General features: G+C 43.5%; 1 protein-coding gene across 4 annotated transcripts in view; it reads left to right on the forward strand.

Annotated features, from left to right (window-relative positions):
* The first annotated feature begins 2,486 nt into the window (after positions 1-2,486).
* RIN2 (Ras and Rab interactor 2) overlaps positions 2,487-22,586 on the forward strand; it is a 68,316-nt gene continuing 48,216 nt past the window's right edge. Inside the window, exons 1-3 of one of the 4 annotated variants that reach the window (XM_035101972.2) lie at positions 2,962-3,330; positions 12,434-12,516; positions 20,273-20,359. In XM_035101972.2, coding sequence (XP_034957863.2) covers positions 20,303-20,359 — 57 coding nt within the window. In that variant the 5' untranslated portion in view covers positions 2,962-3,330; positions 12,434-12,516; positions 20,273-20,302. Of the gene's footprint in view, positions 2,680-2,961; positions 3,331-3,407; positions 5,500-12,433; positions 12,517-20,272; positions 20,360-22,586 lie in introns of those variants that run through there. The other 3 variants (XM_035101975.2, XM_035101971.2, XM_035101973.2) reach the window with 3 other exon arrangements.

Genomic DNA, 22,586 nt, shown 5'->3' on the forward strand with positions numbered 1-22,586 from the left:
TTAGTTTTGTTTTGTTACAATGGATTATATTTAGGAAAATGTGATATCATTTTTTTAAAATAAGTATGTACCACAAACCTACAAGGCAACTTGTAATTATCACTTCTTATTGGAGAGGTTTTTTTATTAGGTTTTTATTCTACCGTCCCACCAAGTAAATTAGGGAAGTGCAGAGAGTTCCCCCTTCCATTCCAGAGCCCCTGATCATCCGAGGTGTGATGGGGCGGTCATTGTTCTTGGAACTCAGCTCATTCAGGGGCAATTCATTTAATTGATTTAGTCTCCCATATAAATATTCTCAGCTGCTGCCATTTATTATTTCATTGTTATATTTATTGCTTTCAGTCTGTTATAAGCCACCTTGAGTGCCCATTATAGAAAGATGGGATAGAATAAAGTTCTGTGATAAATAAACAAATACACAGGATTAAAAAAAACAACTATTAAGGAGGTTAGGCTGGGAGAGAATTACTAGCCCAAGGTTACCCAATAAGCTATGCGGCTGAAAAGAAATTTGTATTGGCAGGGACCAGGCCCCAAATGTATCCTATAAATATGGCATGAAGGAAATGTTCCTGACAAACCACTGGGGAAACTATGAATACATTTCCTTTTGGCTACTGCTAAAGCAACTGGCAGTCATTCCTTTCAGAAGGTTAAGCCTTCAGTCCCACTTCCCTTCCAGCTGCTAAAAGAGAGACAAAGTTAGCATTCAGAGGAAAAAGGAAGAACATCCTTCTGATATTCAAGCCAAATCTATAAAGGAGAGCAAAGTATGCATATCTATGTATCTATATCAATGCAACAGTCCTTAACAAAGCAAATGCAGTTAGCCCTTCAGTGACATTCTGCTTTCCTAAAAGGATGATTTCTCGTGATATCTTTAGGAAAGTAAAGCAGCGTCTTAGAGTATTAATTAAACCTGCTAATAATAAATGTGCTTAGGAATACAAAACCCTCAAAGAAAACTACGGACACCACTGACAGACATTTCGCAGGAGGACTTGATTAGACAGAGAATCTGGCTTCAGAATGATCTCACCTTTAAAAAAGGCTATTCTCTTGTTCTTGTACTTTCTTGCCCTGTCAGTTCTGTGCCACAGGGTTCTGTGCCTGTTGTTGTTCAACGTCTTTATAAACTACTTGGGTGAAATAAATTAAAAAATTAAAAAATTTGTCCAATAGTACCTTAGATACCAACTAAGTATGTTCTGGATATAAGCTGCCGTGTGCATGCACACTTCTTCAGATACCTGAAGAAAAGCTTATACCCAGAACAAACTTATTTGGTCTCTAAGGTGCTACTGGACATTTTTTAAATTTATTTCAACTGCGTCAGACCAACACGGCTACCTACCTGAATCTAGATACTTGGATGAAGTAATTGAGGGGGATGCTCATCCAATCTGCAGATGACACCGCAAAGGCAGAATCAGAATACAAAATGACTTTAACAATTGGATAAGTGGGTCTAGGTTAACAAAATGAATTTCAATAGAGACAAATGTCAGGTTCTATATTTATGCAGGAGGGACCAGCTTCAAAAATATAAGATGGGGAACATGTGTAAAGGATCTAGGGATCTTAGTAGACCACAAACTTCATATGAATTAACAATGTGATGCAGCAGCAAAATAAGCTAATGCTCTTCTAGGCTGCATCAACATACCCGGTGCTTGTTGAGTTTTCTAGCCACATCTTAGGCATACAGTAGGCCCGCAACTTACTTGGGGCTTATGTTCCGGGGACTGCACCTAAAGCCAAAATCGCATATAGTCAAACCCCATTGGGTGAGCGGCAGGTGGGATTGCCAAAGTAATTTCCCCCTGAATCCTCCTCCTCCTCCTTCTTTTCCATGCACTTCTACCGGTAATATGATTGCACACAAGCTGTGGACTTACTGTGCTCACTGAGAAAGGTCTCCACTGGATTTAGTGGGACTTACTGTATGGGCTTTAAAAAATGTGTGCCACAAGATGATAAAAGCTTCACAATTATTGTGTTGTCAATAATTACGTTTAGCAACTTTTAATAAATTTAAATATTAAAGGGGAGCACAAGTACATACATAAAACAAATCCATATTATGAGCCTGATTTAACTTAAAGCTGGGCATATGTGAGAGGTGCAAAGTAGAGCTAAGAAACAGCGTCATGAACATCCCGATTCTTCATGCCTTTTCTTCTTTCTGCAGTGATTTCGAGAATTTGGCCGGCAATCACGCAACCCTGCAAAACTTCCGCCGCGGAATGTTTCGATGGCAGCTGACGCACCCGCTCCTCCTTCCCTTTGCAGAGCCCGCCTTCTCTGCTCCAGCTCCCTCGGGCTTGCGAAGCAAGAAGCCTCTCGCGTTTCCCTTTCACGTTTCATATTTTCCGCCGTCCTGGGAAGGGAGCGGGGAGTCAATTGCAAAGAGGACCAAAGAAAAAGGGATGGAGGGAGGGAGGGAGGGAGCCAAAGGGAAGGAGCGCTGGGCTTCTCCGCACTGATTCCTCAGCTCTGCGCTCCCGACCCTGCGCCGCGGAACAACAGAAAACACTTTCCCAAAGGGCGCGCAACGAGCACTTCTGTCCGCGTAGAACTAGATCTGGCGAAAGAAAAGCACTCTGAGCATGCTCAGAGGCACTCCTTGCGATGTCGCCCGGCTAAAACTGACCCCCAAACCCATGCTCTACGAAGGTAAAGCAGTGGTCTCCCCCCCACTTGCGCTCGCCGAACTCTGCCCCAGATGCGAGGGAGGGGAAAGCGCTCTGGACGTCCTCAGAGGCACACTTTTCTTACTTTGCGCGGAGCCCAGGTTTTTTGGAGCCGCGGCCAACCTCGCAGCCAGGCACCTGCAACACCCGCTGGCTCGCTTGCCCGCGCCGCCCCGAATTCCTGAAGTGCCAACCTGGCCGCCGCCTGCCCTCCCTCCCTCCCTCTCGCCCGCCTCCTCGCCGGGCCTCCCTCCCTCCCTCCCTCGCTCGCTCGCTCCCGCCTGTTGCTCCCCGGCCTCGTCCAGGAGCGACTTCCTCTTCCTTTCCAACGCTGCCCCTGCCGCCGCCGCCCCCCGCCCGGACCCGGATCGCCCGCCTGGCGCGCGTTGTTGGGGAGCCTCGCCGAGCCTGACGCGGGGCCGCTCGGCCCCAAGGAACCGGGGGCCCCGCAAAGCGCCACTACGCTCCCGAGAGACGGCGGGGCGGGGGGCCGGGCGGCGAGACCCAGCCAGACAAAGCCCGCCGGCACCTCCGCTTCCCCGGCTTCCTTGCGTCCCGCCGCCGCCGTCGCGCCTCCCGGTCGCTGCTGCTGCTGCTTCTGCTTTGGCCGGAGGTTCCCCCGCCGCCTCGAGAGGTAAGGAGCGGAGCCGCGTCGGGGCGAGGAGGCTGCTGCTCCTGGGAGCGGGGGGGGGGGGAGGCAAGAGGCGAAGCGCTTTGGAAAGGGGGGGGGTCGCTCTGGTCCCGAGGACTTTTGACTTCGGGGAAAGAAAGGGGTCGCATTCTGAAGTGTGCTTAAAACAGACGCCTGGGTTCCGAGGCATTTGTTTTCAGCGGAGGGGGGAATGTGCTCAAAGTGCCGCTACTGACTTATACCTGACTTGATAGTCCCTGGGGTTGGGGACCAAGCAGGGTGGTTTATTGTGCTTTGCCAACCTCCCAATTGCGCCTCAATTGTGGGAATCCGGCGCCTTCATGGGGAATTTTGTGGGTGCTCGGACCCCAGGGAGTTGGCACCGATGTTATGGAATATTGAGCGCTTCCAGACAGAAGTTCGGAGATGCTCCTTCTTGCAGGCAAGGTTTTTGCAGCTTCCACAGCTTGTCATCAAAACGCCTGCGATGCTTAACATTTAATCTGGAAACATTACTGTGGAAAACCCGAAAAGTAATGAATAACCTGTTCCACATCTGCCCACTGCTCCTTAGCACATTTTTTCTCGGTGGGCAGTTTGTCACTTGTAGAGAGTTTCAGTGAGTGGTCTCCAAAGCCACACTATTGCTTCCATTCCTAGCCATTTTGCTTATAGAGGAGCACAGTTGAGAATGAAGGTGCCTATTTCCACCAATAGCTAAAGGCCTGCTAAAGACATGCTTGAGCTTAAGCAATCTAATCAAGAGGAGCTGTTTCCTCAAGATCTCCACTAGACCAGGCATCCCCAATCTGCGGCCCTCCAGATGTTTTGGCTTACAACTCCCATGATCCCTAGTTAACAGGACCAGTGGTCAGGGATGATGGGAATTGTAGTCCAAAACATCTGGAGGGCCGAAGTTTGGGGATGCCTGACGTAGAGCTAGTGTGGTGTAGTGATTAGAGTGTGGACTAGACGCTCAGAGACCAGGGTTCAAATCTCCACTTACTATGAAGCTCGTTGGGTGACCATGGGCCTCACAGAGTAGTTGTTCCGTAGAGGAAAGGGGTATGTAAATAAATGAGTAAGTGAAAGAAATTACCTGGGAAACTGAAATGTAAATAAAATAAAGAATTAATTCAAAGGTCTTATGTAAGACCTTTTTATTCCTCTTGTGCAAGCCTTGGTCAGGTAAACACCACACTTGCACAATACTTTGGTATTAAGAATTAAAAACAAACAAGCAAACAGAATAGTTATTGTCCCCTCCCTAAAGCAGAAGACTTCATTTTCCCCATTGTGAAACATGATAATGAAGACAGAAGACCAAGTCCCTGGCCATCAGTGGCAGGGCTTGATGGAGTGGCACAACCACCCCCCATCTTCAGCCCCTCCACTTGTGTGAACAAGGGAAGAAGGGTGCTACAGAAGTGGTGAAATGACCTCTTTGCTCCCAGGCTGATGCAGCAAAGAGACTTGGATCAGGCCCATTGCCATCACATGATGGCAGAAGCAGGGCCAGCTTGGGATCCAGAAAATCCTGTGCTGATACAGTACTGCCCCCCAAAATGCCCCATTTCAGGCAGGGATAATGGTGGTGGTATTTTCCAGCAGATTTAGTGGGCATGTTGGGACATTCTTTGCTAGTGTGGCTTCCTTGCCAACGGCAAAGCTGGGCATGGCTGGGTGGAGGGACAACTCCATCCCATCCTAATCTCATCCAGCACTGTGGATCAGGATTTGAATTGCTCTTCCCAGCTACTAACTTGTCCATGCACACTTCCTGGATCTTTTTTTAAAGGTGTGCATGCACAGGTAAAGAAATACTTGTATGTATGTACTGTATGTATGAATTAGAACCAATGTTAAATATTTGAACTAGCTGTTCAAATATCAAATGCAAATTTCACATTTGTTTGTAATTGTGAATTAAGGATGTATCGAAGGTGGAAAAAAGCAGGGGGGAGTGTTGTGGTAGTCCTTTTCGGAAAAATCAGCATAGAAAGAGCTATAAATGCGTAAAAATGAATTTTTGTTCTGTCAGCATAAAAAGGGCTGCTTATTTGCTGATATTGGACTTTGGACCAAACATTTTCTGCAGGATTTTTGATTTTGGAAGTCGAACGTTTTGGAAGTTGAACGTACTTCCGGAACAGATTCCATTCGACCTCCAAGGTACGTCTGTATGAGTAATAGCTTTATTAGTGTTTATCTAACATGGGGCCAAAATGCAATAGAACAATTAATGAAAGTACTCAGATTACATGGTACAGGACGTGCATAACATAGCAAAGTTTCTGTTTTGTTTCTGTCTTACCAATGCGTTTTATTATTTATTATTTATTTTGGAAAGTCCCATGTGTGCCTGCTACTCAAAATCTATCTCTATATGGGTCATCTGTGTGATAAGCAGCAATGTTTAATGTTTCTCCAGTGGTCTTTTGAAGTGCCATGCTGACCTGGGGACAGTTGAAAGTGGCATGTGAACATTGCACATGGTAAGACCATGACATGTGGAAGAGACATGGCAAGAGTTGTTTCCCCATCGTGAGGACTAGAGAGAGAGGAAGACTAGATTCTGTGACTTTTAAAATTAGGTTAAAAGTAGGAAAACCACACTTAGTCTGCTCACTGCTAGTAATTTCATGTCTCTTGCTACACTCCAGTTTTGTTTGATTTGTCCAGAAAGAGAGGCTGTTTTTTGAATGGGCAGAAAAATATTCCCAGTTCACAGAAGACAGCATAAACGTTCTAGAAAGCTGTGGGTTTTTGCTTTTCTTTTATAGCCCTGTTACTGACCCAAATTCCAAACAATAGTCTGAAAATTTTGGATGGGCTGGCTCTCTTCCAAGAACTTTGTGATCCTTTTAAGATTTGGAGAGTGCACAAGCACCACTGTTCTGTAACTGGTTAAGCTTTCAGAAAAGTACAAGTGTACCAGTTTGGACTTTGTCACAGATTATGTGTGAGAGAGAAAATATGCAGCGGGTCCACTGAGTAGCAGTTTGTTCATAAGCTACATCAAGTTTTGGAAAAGAGTAGAAAGCAATCCAGTCTTGAGCATGTGTCTTTTCATTGCAGAAAATTACTAAACCCATCAGGAATTCTTCCATAGTATGTGAAAGTAAATTTGTTTGCTTTGCTCATAGAAATGCACACCACTGACTTCGTGCAAACATGTGTGTGTATGAGTGAGAAGTCTTGATGAGCTGAGCTATACACAGCATGTTGTAAGTGATAATTGGAATTCAGATTCATTAAAGTCAGTTTCCAAGGTTCTTTCACACTGGTATCATTTCCAAAGTTTAATTCCCTTTAACTATGTATGAAAATGAAAAATGAGTCATCGGTTGTAATTTTCACAGAATTACTCTGCAGTAATTAGAAGCACTGGTAAGTGATACACTAGTATCATTTCCAGGAATTAACATTGGCCCACAAGTTTGTAATTCCCCCCCCCCCTGGCCACCACCCCACCAGTGATATTGATTGCTGACACTGCCTTATTTTATATTTACAGACTGTTATTCAAAAGGTGTGCAGAGATGCTTCTTGACAGTTTTACTCCAACGTAAATTGAGGGCTTACTGTATGTCAAATATATTTGCATGATGGAGTAGGTCATGGCTGGACCTAATGGTCAGGGGTCCCTTTACCTTTATAGATTATAACAAAGCATAAAAGTTAATTTTTTATCAAAACAGATAGAAAGTAAAAACACAGTAATAGAAAAGAATTAAAAGCGAGTGCTTGAAGTGGGGCGGGATGTTTTTCCACTTGCAGATAACTTTTACTGCTTCTTTTCAAGTAGTCAAAGGGTGCCTCCATGCTTTCACTATTTTGCAGGAGGAATTAAACTGCAAACTACCTAGCACAACAAAGCCACTTTTTTAAAAATTGACTTTTGTGGCTTAGAAAGTGACAGGGAAATGCTTTAAGAAGTAGGATGAAAAAATGATTAGCAGGAAGATGTATAAACATCCCATAAGCAAATTAGGATAAACCCATGAAAAATGCTCATTTACATATTAACCACCCCATGAACAAATCAGGATAAATGCTCATCAAGACTAGATATAATATAACCTCCAAATAAGATTTGTTTAAGCAAATCAGGATGCTTGTTCAACAAAGAGGAAGCCAAAACTGACCCTGGCCTAACCATTCCACTTCTACTTTTCTCCAGTTTTGGGACCACCCTACTTCCTGTTTTGCCCATTCCAGGCACTGATTAAAGTCAATTAAAAAGGCAAATTGGCTTAATAAATAAAATATAACAATATCCACCCTTTACGATTTACCATGTGTTTGGTTAATCAATCTGAATCTAGCTTTAGGAACTACAAACACAAAATTTGCTATGCTAAATGTAACTGAAAGCTTTTATCCATTCAAGACACACACAGTTTCACCTGTTCAGTCCCTTATATGTTCACTCAGAAATAAGCTCCACTGACTAATAAAGTTTCACTGACTAAGGAGCAAGCCCACACAAGTTAAGGGTGGATAGGATTGCAGGCTAAATTGACACAGGCTTAATGTATTATTGTTTATTTCCTTTGGTTTCACCTGAGTTTATTGTTTTGGTAGGGGCTGTGCTGCCCTTTGATCTGAGTGGAAAGCAGCTCTGAGATTTGGAGTGTAAATATATATATACTGTATGGAAAACCGAGTGGAGGTGGTTCTCTCCTCTTCCCTCACTATTTATTTGGGTGGGGTGAGGTGAGACTGGAAGCATGTCTCCTCTCCTATTTGTTCTTCTGAGTTTGAAATAGGAAAAATTCAGCTTTTAAAAGGTGGCTGGCTTAGCATTAAAACCAAACCAACACTCATGATTTGTTTCTCCAAAACAAACCATAATAAGGAAATAAAGTATAAACCTTGGCTTCAGATCATGGATTGTTTGGAGCTGGTTTTAACATAATATCATGTGATCACCATGGAGAAAGTCACTTGTGAGCACCTTTTATAGACAACCCTGATCACCTCCAACTCAGGGCAGGATCTTATAAACTATTCAGATTGCTTAAACCAGGCATCCCCAAACTTTGGCCCTCCAGATGTTTGGGACTACAATTCCCATCATCCCTGACCACTGGTCCTGTTAGCTAGAGATCATGGGAGTTGTAGGCCAAAACATCTGGAGGGCCAAAGTTTGGGGATGCCTGGCTTATACAGTAAAGTAGTGTAGTTTGCAAACCAGTGTGACTTTAACTTTACTCCAGTTTTATTGTTTACAGCTTCCTAACCCCTTCTTCCAGTTCTAAATATTTCTAAAAATGTAATTTAACAATTGTTTATATATATATACTGTATATATCTATTTCACTACCAAGCTGCACATTCAACTACAGTCATTTTAAGATGTTAAAGAGGAACATCTGTGTACATTACTCCCAAAAGCAGCCGTAACAAGGCTTGGGATTGCATTTTGAGATCTGCCCCAGTGCAATTATTTGGCTTTCTGAAACTTTGCTCCTATCTAAAATGGCAAGTGCCAGGTGTTATTCATTAACAGAGTAGACCTAAGCAGGAGTTCAGCAAACCAGGAAGAAGTAGATGAGAAAACTTCAAGGCAAAATGCAAAGGTGCTGAACCTGGGGATAGTCATGAAAGAGAAAATGTTATCAACAGAAATACCCAAGGATCAACTTTCACTCTCTAGGAAGAGTCTAAATAATAATAATGATGATGATGATTATTATATATATACCGTGTTTCTCATATTATAAGACATGTCTTATATTTATTTTTTCCTCAAAAAAACACACTATGGCCTATTTTCAAGGGATGTCTTATTTTTTTCCTCCTCCTCCTGCCGCGGCCGGCATTGCTGCTGTGCCTATCACTATGTCTTATTTTCGGGGTATGGCTTATATTCCTTGAATGCTTAAAAATCCTGCTATGGCTTATTTTATGGGTATGTCTTAAAATATGAGAAACAGGGTATATATATATATATATATATATATATATATATATATATATATACACACACACACACACACACACACACACACACACACACACCACGCCCTCCCCAGCGAGAGCAGGGCGGCTGACATCAACAACAAAAACGTAAAAGAAAGAAAAACAATAGATTAAAATGCAGATTAAAATACAATCCAGATTTTTTTTTTTTAATGCAGCCTCATTTTAAAATGGCCCAAATCAAAACCATAAGAAAGGGGAAACATAGTGGTCAAACTGAGTCCAGCCCAAAGGCCAGGCAGAACAGCTTAGTCTTGCAGATCCTGTGGAAAGTTGTCAAATCCCGTAGGGCCCTGGTCTCCTGCGAGAGAGCGTTCCACCAAGTCAGGGCCAATACTGAAAAGGCCCTGGCCCTAGTTGAGGCCAATCTAGCCACCTTATGGCTCGGGATCTCCAAAAATTGTTATTTGTGGAACTTAAGGTCCTCCGCAGGGCATACGAGGAGAGGCGGTTCCATAGGTACGAGGGTCCCAAGCCGCATAGGGCTTTAAAGGTCAAAACCAGCACCTTAAATCTGATCCTGTGCTCCACCGGGAGCCAGTGCAGCTGGTAAAGCACTGGATGAATGTGGTCCCGTGGCCGGGACGCCCTAAGGAGCCTCGCTGCGGCATTCTGCACCCGCTGGCGTTTCTGGGTCGGCTTCAGGGGCAGCCCTGCGTAAAGCAAGTTACAATAATCAAGCCTGGAGGTGACCGTTGCATGGATCACTGCGGCCAGATCAGGACTCAGCGGAGATGGAAAAATGCCACCTTAGCTGTGGCTGCAACCTGCGCCTTCATGGAAAGGGAGGCGTCAAAGGTTACACCCAAACTCTTGAAAGAAGGCGCTGGTACTAATTGAGCCCTCGCAAGAGATGGGAGTTGACCCCCCAACCCCATGTTGTTCTGACCCAACCAGAGGACCTCTGTCTTCGAAGGATTTAACTTCAACCAGGTAGCCATCCAGCCACAGCTTCCAAGCACTTGGTCAGTGTGTCTGTGGCCAAAGCACGATGGCCGTCCATCAACAGATAAATCTAGATGTCATCAGCATATTGATGACAACCCAGCCCAAAACTCCGGACAATCTGGGCGAGGGGACGCATAAAGATATTAAAAAGCAACGGGGAAAGGATTGCGCCCTGCGTGACTCCACACACCAAGGAGTGCCACGGCCACAACTCCTTCCCTAGCGCCACCCTCTGTCCCCAACCTGAGATAAAGGAGCGCAGCCATTGTCAGACTGTGCCCTAAGGAAAAAGATGAGGAAGAGGGAACATTTGAGATTTCACTGTTTTGAAAGTACTGTATTTCACACAGGATTGGTATTTGACCAGAGGTTCACAAATTATGGCTTAGCATAATAATCACTCATCCCCCTTCCCAAACCCTCTGCACATGCCTCAGAACTTGAGAGAGGTGGGGTCTTCTCGTATCATAAGGTAAAGGTAAAGGGACCCCTGACCATTAGGTCCAGTCGTGACCGACTCTGGGGTTGCAGTGCTCATCTCACTTTACTGGCCGAGGGAGCCGGCGTATAGCTTCCAGGTCATGTGGCCAGCATGACAAAGCCGCTTCTGGCAAACCAGAGCAGCGCACGGAAACGCCGTTTACCTTCCCGCCAGAGCGGTACCTATTTATCTACTTGCATGGTGTGCTTTCGAACTGCTAGGTTGGCAGGAGCTTGGATCGAACAACGGGAGCTCACTCCATCGCGGGGATTTGAACCGCCGACCTTCTGATCGGCAAGCCCAAGGCTCAGTGGTTTACAGCACAGTACAACAATAGTAAATATCAACAGTTATTAAGGTGTTGGATCGGCCTTACTAGCCAACAGAGGAGCTTTAGCCTGTAAATATTGATTTCTGATTCTTACTACCTCCAAGAGGAATTTTGCTGCAGCCAATGTATTAAACTTATCCTCAAGGAGAACCATGACATAAAATACCAGTAAGTCAGTAATTCTAGGTTGTTTCGTTAGTATTGGATTGATTAGATGCTTTCTAACCTGTTTATACAGACTACAATGCAGTAAAGCATCTTGGGAACATAGGCACAGCCTGTCTTGGTATGGGACACCAGCCAATCTTCTCCTCAGCACTTCAGAATGGAAAACATTTAATCTGGCTTTAGAAAACAGACGACAGTAGTTAGATACAGTCCAATTCTTAAGGTAGGGAGATAACAAAAAACCCTGTAGGTATTAGATTCCTGACACAGATGGGCCACAGGTCACATGCAAGCAATATTGCAAATCACTAAAGGCAATATCCCATAACTTCTTTCACAGTTTTGAGGGCAGTCTCATACCCCAGGTGGGTAAGGAAAAATTGTGAAAGGCCTATCAAAGAGGCCTTAAGTACCATGGTTTTTGACCAGGAGCTGATGTACTCCATTTATCAAATGAAGGAGTAAACATACAGATGAACCCATGAAAACATCAAATTTGTGCTCTGTTTCTCTGTGTTGTACTTTGCCTGTAGTGAGTCTGTACGTCCTGTTCTGTTTCACCCTGAAGAATGAACAGAATCTCTTTCTGGTGGTTTACGGAAGTTGGGACACCCCCCTCCCTCCTTTTTCTTCTTCAAATCCCGTACTTTGTTTGCAGTTACAGCTGGACTAACAATGCAACATTTGAATTAAGAGATCTGTCAAGTACTGGCACCATAGACAGTTCCTGTATTTTGGCTCCTGAATGTCAATGTAATTCTGTGTGTCACTGTATCAGCGGACTCCATGAACTAGGCTCTCAGCCGACTGTGGTAAAGGAAATAATGTCAAAAGAAGGGAAGTTTGCCAAGGCCTAGATAAAGATGTGCTATTTTAAACAACCCTCAAGTTTGTGGGCTAGATATAAAATATAAAAATTTTAATAGACCAGTACATTTATATTGGAAGAAAGTTTTTTGCTCTACCAGGAAAGTGTTTAGAACCATAAATCAGCATGGGAAATACTGGCACATGTAGAAGCAGCAACCTAGTTATTAAGATTAGGAAAAAGGGACTCGTGGTGTAAACTCCAACCTGCCTTTTAAGAGGTCCTTTTAAGCTCCTAACTGTATCGCTCTTGGGTAAGTGAGACTACAGTACTCCATACTATAGCCACTCCTTAACAGCATTACCATCTTGTTTAATTTCAGTTTTAACCATTTTAAAATATGACTCCCACTGCTGCATTTTGAAGTACATATCCCAACCATCTAGATTCCACAAGTTTTATGTGGTATGTATAGAACAGCTCTTAAGATTTTTCAAATAAATGGCAGAGGAGTATCATAAAATGATAGTAATGTGTAAATTGCAAATTCAGTAAAAAAATATTAGGGTGTAATTGTGGAAGCTGCATCATGGGAATATTATTTCGAAAGTAAACAAGTAATCAATGTGTGGGGGTATAAATAGTAAAATTATCATTGTGGAATAGGGCATCCCTATTTTCATCGGTGAAATGTTGGAGGGTATGAATTTGTTTGTGTTTATTGTTTGTGTATTTTGTGGTTAAAATGAATATACTGTAACTTCTTCTTTTTTAAAATCTCACTAGAATTGCCGAACTATGTTACCTATAACTATGAAAGTTACATACAGGTGTGGATCACGTATAGCTTGTAGTGATCATTGCCAGACATTGGCATACAGACGAAGAAGTAGAGATCTCAGTGATTATGTAGCAATGGTTAGATCCAACAATGAGACATAAGACAAGGCTGAGTTCCACAAAGACCAACCCCAGGCAAAGCTCGGGGGTCTGTATTTATTAGCAGCAGCTTTGACAGGTAAACATTAACTCACGATGTAACTTCCAGCCAATCACAGAGCAAACCTCATGCATAAACATGTACAGGTACAGGTCACTTCCTGCCAACACCCTAACTTCTCCACCATAGAGGAAGTGGTGGACTGCACATCCCACACATCAAGTACCTGCCACATGTCCCTCTCATCAAACATCCCCCTCCTCTCAGTCTTGTGATCCTCAGTAACTTTCCAAACTCCCCATAAGGATTCATTGTGCTCTTCTCACCTCAGCATGACCCATTCCGATCTTCCCCTGTCAGGCTAGATCAAACCAGTTTAAACCGAACCTCTCCAGGTCCATCCAGCTTCTCCCAACACAACTGACCCATACCTCACCTTCCTATTCCTAACACTGTACTGGTTTGCCAGTATTACTCTAGCTAAACCTAAGGATTAGCGGGTTTGCCACGCTACTATCATACACCAACCCCACATGTCCCCTTTCTTTTGTTTAAAAATGAACCTAGGCTGACAGGGAGAGAAACAATGTAACGGTACTGAGTGCTTGTGTAGAAACTTTGTTGCTGCTTTTACGAGCACAGGCTGTCAAAGCTTTTAAACATATATAAACTTTGTAACCTTTCAAACCACTTAGCATCAGGTACAAATAGAACAATGTATCAAAACATAAATAAGCATTATAGAAAACAATGCAACAGTCTCTTCAGGTAGACTTTGTATCAGCGCCATAAGATTACTGAGTCTCTCAAGAAGTGAGGGTCCAATAACTTTAACGTATGTTCCAAACTTTAACTAAATAACCCATTTCCTCAACGGAGGAGATGTGTCCCTGAAACAGGCAAGCAGTGTCCTTCAGTCCTCTTTTACTGTAGCCGATGGTAGTCATGGTCACGCGGCCTCGCAGAGGTGGATGTCAAACAAGAAAAAGAAGCAAGGAGATGATTCTCAGGTGTCATCGCAACGCCATGAACTCTCAGTATTTCAGTAACCTGCATGGATAAGGCTTTCACTTGGCCCCAGGTGACTCAATGATGCTGTAGTGGCACACGGTCCCGATTCCTCTGTGGATCCCCCTGCGGCAGTGGATCCTGTATTCGCAGATTCGCCAACTCCTGTAGCAGGCTCGACTCCTGCTGTAACCCTTGATGCCATCGATCCACGGTTTCACCCATCTTGCTATATCTGGATTGGTTTACCTGAGGAAAAAGCACAATTGGAAAACCCCTCCCCCGTATATTTCTAAATATTCAAATGATTTAATTTAGTAAATTTGATTTAATTTTAATGTGTTCAATATAAATTATACTGAAGACCCAAATAATAACAAAGACCCATAGGTATATAGGTATTCCTCCTTTTTTTGTTTATGTTTGGCAAGAGACTTACTCTAAGGGGCAAAGACTCTGAGACCTTGAATAATAACAATGGCATTTGATCATATGTTCACATTTGAGATACCAGCCACATCTTCCTATAATGCGCCTGCACTTTTTAGCTCCCACAGAATATTACGCTAATATGTTGAGATAGAATTTGGATTAATATCGTAGCGAACCTCAGTGCTACCTGTTAGAAGTTAAATCTACTATTCTGATTCCACTGGATACAAACCTTATAATGCAAATATACCAGAAAACCTTCAGTCCTGGCTTTTAGGAAGCAAACTGAGATTTAACAAGAATAATTAAAAATAATAGAATCACGTGGAAAAGACAAATTCTTCACATTAATCATGTGGAAAGAAGCTATGAAAAATATAAGCATTCTAAAATGCGGAAAAGACTCCAATTACAGGTTCCTGGCTATAGAATATCAAACTTCCTGTTGGGCACCTTCTTAAAAACAGAGCCAAAGAAATAGGCAATAAAATACAAAATGTATTTAAATAGAGAGCATCCATGGTTTTGAATGGACCAATATAGGTCAGAGAAATAAGAAAACCATTGCTGGAATGGCACATGCACTCTTTGTAGAAAAATTAAACAATACTGTTTTAATCTTCAATAGAATTTGAGACCTGGGAGAACCCCACAGCAAACTTTTTGGTGACAGAGGACAAAGAATGGATCACCTCTTAATTATGATCACAAGAGCAAAATACACCATAAACTACTTGTGTAGCCAAGAAAGCCAACTTCAAGAAGTGTTAGAGGAAAGAAAATGCAAACTGAAGAAAGAAATAGCAGCAATAGGACTTAACAATAAGAAAATAGATTGACATACTATATCCAGGAGAGCCAAATACAAAAAGACTAAAATCTTCATAGGAAATAACAGCAATATGAATAAGCATGAGAAATAAAGAATAAAATATCAAGAATTGCAGCCACAACACATTAAATCTAAGGCTAGTAATAGATATAGGATTGTATTTACTGACAAAGAGACCCAGAAGATCACAGGAAAATCCAAGAATCTAACATTTAAGAGAAAGATAAAACCTAAGCACTACTGCAGAAATAATCCCAAGAAATTACACAAAAGAGAAATCAAAGAAGAGATCTCATGCCTTCCAAAATGTTGAGAGGATATATTCAAAATAAAATATGCAAATAAGACTTGTAAAAAATGCTAAAATGAAGAAAAAATGCTAATAGACTGCTATGCATTCACATACCCCACAGAAATGAACTAAAAAATACTCTGCAAACTGTTTGGTTAAGCTGCATCTATATACTTCAGCAAATAAGGAAAAAATGAATACTGCCAAGATGGTGTAGCAGCCAACATAGAAAATCCAACTATTTGCACCAAATTTAGTCCCAAACTACAACTGAATTAAGATTGTTCATGTAAAAACATAGAACCTGCTGTAGCTAAGAAAAAATCCACTCATCTTAGAAAGAAGACAACATACAATAGCTAAGTGTTTGAACTTTACCCTATAGCTGATAAAAGAAGAATCATACAATCAAAAAGAAATAAACACTTTAAATCAAGAGACAATGACTCCTGTAGGTAAGGAATATTATTAATTAAACAAGCTTGTTCCTGGAACTTCCTTCAGAGAAAAGAATCACAGTTAATTATTAGTCGCTTGAGCATGTGCAGAGGACAAATCTGTGAAAGGAAAACAATGAGCCAACTCTCACACACAAAGAAGTAGGATTTAAAAGCTCATCCAATGCTAAAAGAAAGAATTAAGTCTTGGAGGGAAAAAAACATTAATCTAAGAAATACTGAAACTCCTTCTGAAAATGAATTCTAGTCAGTCTGAAAAGGAAAAATTCTATAAAGAGTAATCAGAAGTAAATTTCTTACACAAAGATTGAAATCAGATTTAAGTAGACTATATAGAGAAGAGGTAAGACTCCCATGCTCACACCTGTAAATGGGAAATAAAATACACAAAGCAAAAATCAATTGCCAATTCTACAATTGGAGACTCATTTTAATGCAAACAGTGAAATCCTTTGGAGTTGGGCTACTGGCGATGAATTGGGTAGCTCTTGAAAACAAATGTAAACAGTGAGTTTTCCAGCATTCCCCATTCTTTAACCAAATCTAATCCTGTTAATACCTAAGTGGATATAGGACAACCCTGCATTTGAAAAGAAGGGAAAAGAATTTGTAATACAGACAATAAGCAAGCAGAATATTTTCACTGAACCCTTAAGAAAAGACAATAAAAGCTGACATGGGGAGAAAAAACATAAGCCTTCATTTACATTAGTGAGGAGATAAAGGTACTTTCTTCAGAAACAATCAGTTGCAGATATTTTAAGTTTTCAGTCTGAACTGGCTATTTTAAGCAGACTGAAAAACTGCCAAATGACAATAGGAAGGTTCCTCTTTTTTTTTTAAGGAAAGCCTTGAGCAACTTGAACAGCCAAAATCTGTTAACCATTTAAACTACCTCAAGGAAAAGAATGCAGATCAAAGCTTCTCACCTTCCTGGATCAAAAGGAAACATTTACTCAGGCCCTTTAAGCCTAACGCAGTGCTTCTGTGAAGCCTTCGCAAAGCTGAAAAGGAGTAAACTTCAGAGACAGAAAATGCAAAGCACTAGCACTGTTTAAGCTAGGTTTCTGCCCAATGGAAATCTTTTTGTCACTTAAAACAGACCTTTCGAGATTTGACTGCCTGTACTTCTCCTGCAATATGCACTATCCCATAACAAATAACCAGAAGGGCCAGCAGTGTTTGCAGGACTGTATCTTTTGGCAAGGTGTCATTTTCCTCTTCACAATGCTGTGCAGCAGAGAAAGCCACAAGCACCAGGGCAAAAAGTCCAACACCAACTAATCCTTTCCACAGAGAGACAGCCACCGTAGTTCGCCTCATCCCCTCACTTATTAACATTCCTCTCTGTTTTCCTTCTTCCTGCTCCTTCCTAAACCTCATCTGAACTCCCCTTGCCTGAATACGAGGCAAATAAGAGTCAGATAGGCTAGGAGATCCCTGGGCATTCAAGCCCTGTGTGACTGGAAAAGAAGCAAGCCCTTCCTCCAGTTCTTCTCTAGTTAACGTTCCTGACCCCAGCTCTCTCTTAAACCCGAGCCGAACAGCACCCCCCACCGTCTTTTTCTGGGACAATGGAGAGGTGGCCAGTAAACCAGAGGATTCCAAAGGCAATGGTAAAGCCAGAGCCTCTGGAACTGAGATTGGGAGGTCTGTAGCAGCAGCCTCCACTGAGCAATGAGATACAGAAAGGGGGGTTGCCTTTTCACTTATATAGACCCCTACCAACTCAATTGCGTCCCTGCACTTCCGCCAAAGCCTTAAAAATCTGGCAGGAGCCCGTGGGGAGGAAAGCAACTGCTTCCCTATCCTGTCCCATACTTTTAAATCCAGGGACCCCTCTTGAGAGTACCACGGGCACTGAAACAATATCTCTTCAACCAACTCTTCTAGCTCTGCCAAACTAGCACCTGTCTGACTGAAATCCCTCAGAATTTCTCTCAGTTCCTGCGGGTGTGCACTCCCTTCCTGAACTGACTCAAGAGAACCCATACTCACGAAAAGAGGGCCGTGGCCGGTGGTACCTAGACTGCTTCGAGTCTTCTTATGAGTAGGGCTGGATCACGTCGGGGTCACCATTATGTAGCAATGGTTAGATCCAACAATGAGACATAAGACAAGGCTGAGTTCCACAAAGACCAACCCCAGGCAAAGCTCGGGGGTCTGTATTTATTAGCAGCAGCTTTGACAGGTAAACATTAACTCATGATGTAACTTCCAGCCAATCACAGAGCAAACCTCATGCATAAACATGTACAGGTACAGGTCACTTCCTGCCAACACCCTAACTTCTCCACCATAGAGGAAGTGGTGGACTGCACATCCCACACATCAAGTACCTGCCACATGTCCCTCTCATCAAACATCCCCCTCCTCTCAGTCTTGTGATCCTCAGTAACTTTCCAAACTCCCCATAAGGATTCATTGTGCTCTTCTCACCTCAGCATGACCCATTCCGATCTTCCCCTGTCAGGCTAGATCAAACCAGTTTAAACCGAACCTCTCCAGGTCCATCCAGCTTCTCCCAACACAACTGACCCATACCTCACCTTCCTATTCCTAACACTGTACTGGTTTGCCAGTATTACTCTAGCTAAACCTAAGGATTAGCGGGTTTGCCACGCTACTATCATACACCAACCCCACAGATTATAAATGTAAAGAGTACACACACACACACACACACACACACACACATTGCCCTTCATCTGAAGATCAAGGGCATTTTACAACATAATCCCCACTCAGCCATGAAGCTCACTGGGTGACCTTGGGCCAGTCACCATCTCTTAGCCTAACCTAATTCACAGGGTTGTTGTCTGCACAAAATGGGGAGGAGGAGAACCACGCACACCACTTTGAGATCCATGGAAGATAAAGGTGGTATATAAATGTAATTCCTCAAATAACTTTGTGTCCCCATCCTGCAACAGTCTCTCTTAATGTTAGATCTGTAATCTTATATGGTAAAGGTAAAAGGTAAAGGACCCCTGGACGGTTAAGTCCAGTCAAATTCGACTATGGGGTATGGCGCTAATCTCACCTCAGGCTGAGAGAGCCGGCGTTTGTCCACAGACAGCTTTCAGAGTCATGTGGCCAGCATGGCTAAACCGCTTCTGGCACGACGGAACACTGTGACAGAAGCCAGAGCACACAGAAATTCTGTTTACCTTCTTCTGCAGCAGTACCTATTCACCTACTGACTGGACTAACCATTGAAAGCTGGTATGCTTTCAGACTGCTGGGTTGGCAGGAGCTGGGACAAAACAACGGGAGCTCACCCTGTCATGCAGATTCAAACCACTGACCTTCTGATTGGCAAGCCCAAGAGGCTCAGTGGTTTAGACCACAGCGCCACCTGTGTCTCCTAATCTATGGAGGATTAGGAGAACCCCCTACCAGGGCCGTCTTAAGTGTATCGGGCGCCGTGGCACGATGATCCCTCCGGCGCCCCTCACGTTCCGCCGGGTGCCGTGCGACAGGCAGGGACACTGCCTGCTCGGCCGAAGAGGTGGAGCAGTGCTGCAGTCCAGGGAGCCCAGCTGCTGCCCCGACAGAAGGTTTGCCTACAGAGGATTGTGGGGCAGCGCCTGCCCACACTCCTTCAAGTCACAGCGAGCACAGACAACGCTGCATGCAAATGAGGTGCCGCAGAGCATTGTGGGGCAGCGCTGTCTGCGCTCGCTGTGACTTGAAGGAGTGTGGACAGAAGGTAGCCCGGTTCCTCTTCCCTGCTGCCCCTCAACGGAGGCAGCTCCGTCGCCGCTGCTGCCACCTCGCTTCAGCCACTGCTGCCGGGAAAGGAGCGAAGTGGATGAGGCGGAGGCGCGGGTGGCTCCATGAGCCTCCTTGATGTGCCCCCTGCTGGGCGGGCGCCCTGGCACACTGCGCCAGTCAGCCCAATGGGAAGGACGGCCCTGCCCCCTACTATTTGCTCAATGTGCACTTTTGGCTGAGGTCAAGCAAACAAAGCCATTTATGCCATTGCAGTTAAAATAATAATAATAAGCTGGTTAAAATCACCGTAAGCAACTTGTGGGATGTATGAAGAGGGGGAAATGCCAGCAGCACTGTCTTTAAAGTGCAATCCACAGGAAATAATAGACCAGAAGGATAATGTTAAAGGCTCTGGTAGGAAATAAATGGCACTGTGTTGTTGACGGGAAAAGATCTTGGCAAAACTGTTGTGACTGTTCCTGTGGCTTAGAAAGGAATTTCCTACTGACTGGACTAACCATTAAATATGTGTCTGCTTCTAGGCGGAGTTTGGTGAAGCTTTCCCAGAGAAAATGTCAACTTTGGCCATGGAAGCACAGGGTCTTGACGAGAGAGGAAGTTTTTTTAAGGTAAATGAAAAGTTGTTATTTTAATTTTGAGTAGGGAGGCATATTTTTTTCTTTGACATGTAAGGTACTTATATGTTAACTGCTAATTACTTTCCAACCTCAGTATTTAGACAAAGCTACAATAAGAAAACCTGCCTTTTGAACCATTGAAATTTGTATTTCTGTAGTTCTATACCAGGCATCCCCAAACTTTGGCCCTCCAGATGTTTTGGACTACAGTTCCCATCTTCCCTGACCACTGGTCCTGCTAGCTAGGGATCATGGGAGTTGTAGGCCAAAACATCTGGAGGGCCGCAGTTTGGGGGTGCCTGTTCTAGATTTTTGTAATCTTAACAGAATAGAATAAACAATGCTATGTGCTGTATTTGAATCTGATGCTGTGTAAAGTCGTGGCCATTTGATAAGAGATCCAGCTATGTGCTCACTTGTAAACATGCTGCTATTTTCAATTTAGCTAGAATCTAGTGTGTGTTAAATAAGTCTGTGATTTTTACATTGGCAAATACAATGCACGCTGGTCTCAGCAACATTAGAATGCAGGCATGTACACATGACAGCTGAAGTTTAAAGCTCAGAGATGATTAATAGATTGCTGGAGAGCTTTCAATTTCTGCTGAGAACTTCCTTGATTTCGGGCATTTGTCATTTTACTTTGAGGCTGTATATGAACAGCCAGCAGTGGCATGATTTATTCTGAGGAAGATGACTTCAACAGTTTACCACTTAAAATAATGAAACTGAAAACTTTCCTGATGGTCCGGTCCTTCAAATGCACTTCAGCCATGGAATCGTTCGGTAGAAATCGAAGCCGGTTTCTGTGCTTGGCAAGTGGGGCTGAGCTGTCCAGACATTCAGGGGTGGGAGTGAGGGTGGGGGTGGAAGCAGGCTGTAGAACCATGATGTTTCCAGGCTATGTCTGGGCCTGCTTCCTATCATTGTCCCACTCTCAACAGGGGCATAAAATGGGCAGGCTGTACTGTAGGGGTGCTCTGTTGCAGTAGAGATGTCATGGAGCAGAATATCAGGCCCATTAATTTTTTTAAGAGTATGTGGTAGCACACACACACACACCCCACACACACACGGAAAAAAGAAAAGAAAATCCCATTGGAAAGATTCTTTGTGTTGCTTGTGAAAACTGCTATTGCATCCAAGGGTTCCACTGTTGTTGTTGTTATTTATAATTATAAAGTATCATGAAAGAAGATTACAAGAAAGAAGATTCCACCTAAACATTAGGAAGAACTTCCTGACAGTAAGAGCTGTTCGACAGTGGAATTTGCTGCCAAGAAGTGTGGTGGAGTCTCCTTCTTTGGAGGTCTTTAAGCGGAGGCTTGACACCCATATGTCAAGAACGCTTTGATGGTGTTTCCTGCTTGGCAGGGGGTTGGACTGGATGGCCCTTGTGGTCTCTTCCAACTCTATGATTCTATGATTCTATGAATGTGCACATTACAGAGTAACAAATAGCCAGGAACTCAGCTAGATAGGTAAAGAAAAAGCATTTTATATAATACTGTGACACCAGATTGCGCTGTGGAGTCCCGTCTTTCCCTACTGGGTTTCCTGGTATGAGTTTACAATGTGTTTAACTGAATCACTTCTTTGACATGTCTAGATCCAGCCCAGGTCCTTGTCTTACAGAGCCTGAGATTTTAAACTGCTACAGATCATCAGTAATCTCTTAAAGGTTGTTTAGAACACTTATCTAAAGGGAACTTCCTACTGTACTTGACCAATACATTTAATGCCTGCATACTATTCTTACACCAGGCTTTTCTGCAGAATGTGAAAAGCATTTGCTCATCTTTAAACACCCATAAGGGACCCAGGTGGCGCTGTGGTTAAATCACTGAGCCTAGGGCTTGCTGATCAGAAGGTCAGCGGTTCGAATCCCTGTGACGGGGTGAGCTCCCGTTGCTTGGTCCCAGCTCCTGCCAACCTAGCAGTTCGAAAGCACGTCAAAATGCAAGTAGATAAATAGGAACCGCTACAGCGGGAAGGTAAACGGCGTTTCCATGTGCTGTTCTGGTTCGCCAGAAGTGGCTTTGTCATGCTGGCCACATGACCTGGAAGCTATACGCCGGCTCCCTCGGCCAATAATGCGAGATGAGCGCGCAACCCCAGAGTCGGTCACGACTGGACCTAATGGTCAGGGGTCCCTTTACCTTTACCTTTACCTTTAAACACCCATACGCACATATCTGAGGACCAAACCAGATGTGAT

This window comes from Zootoca vivipara, chromosome 8 (assembly GCF_963506605.1).
Source record: "Zootoca vivipara chromosome 8, rZooViv1.1, whole genome shotgun sequence".
Classification (NCBI taxonomy): domain Eukaryota; kingdom Metazoa; phylum Chordata; class Lepidosauria; order Squamata; family Lacertidae; genus Zootoca; species Zootoca vivipara.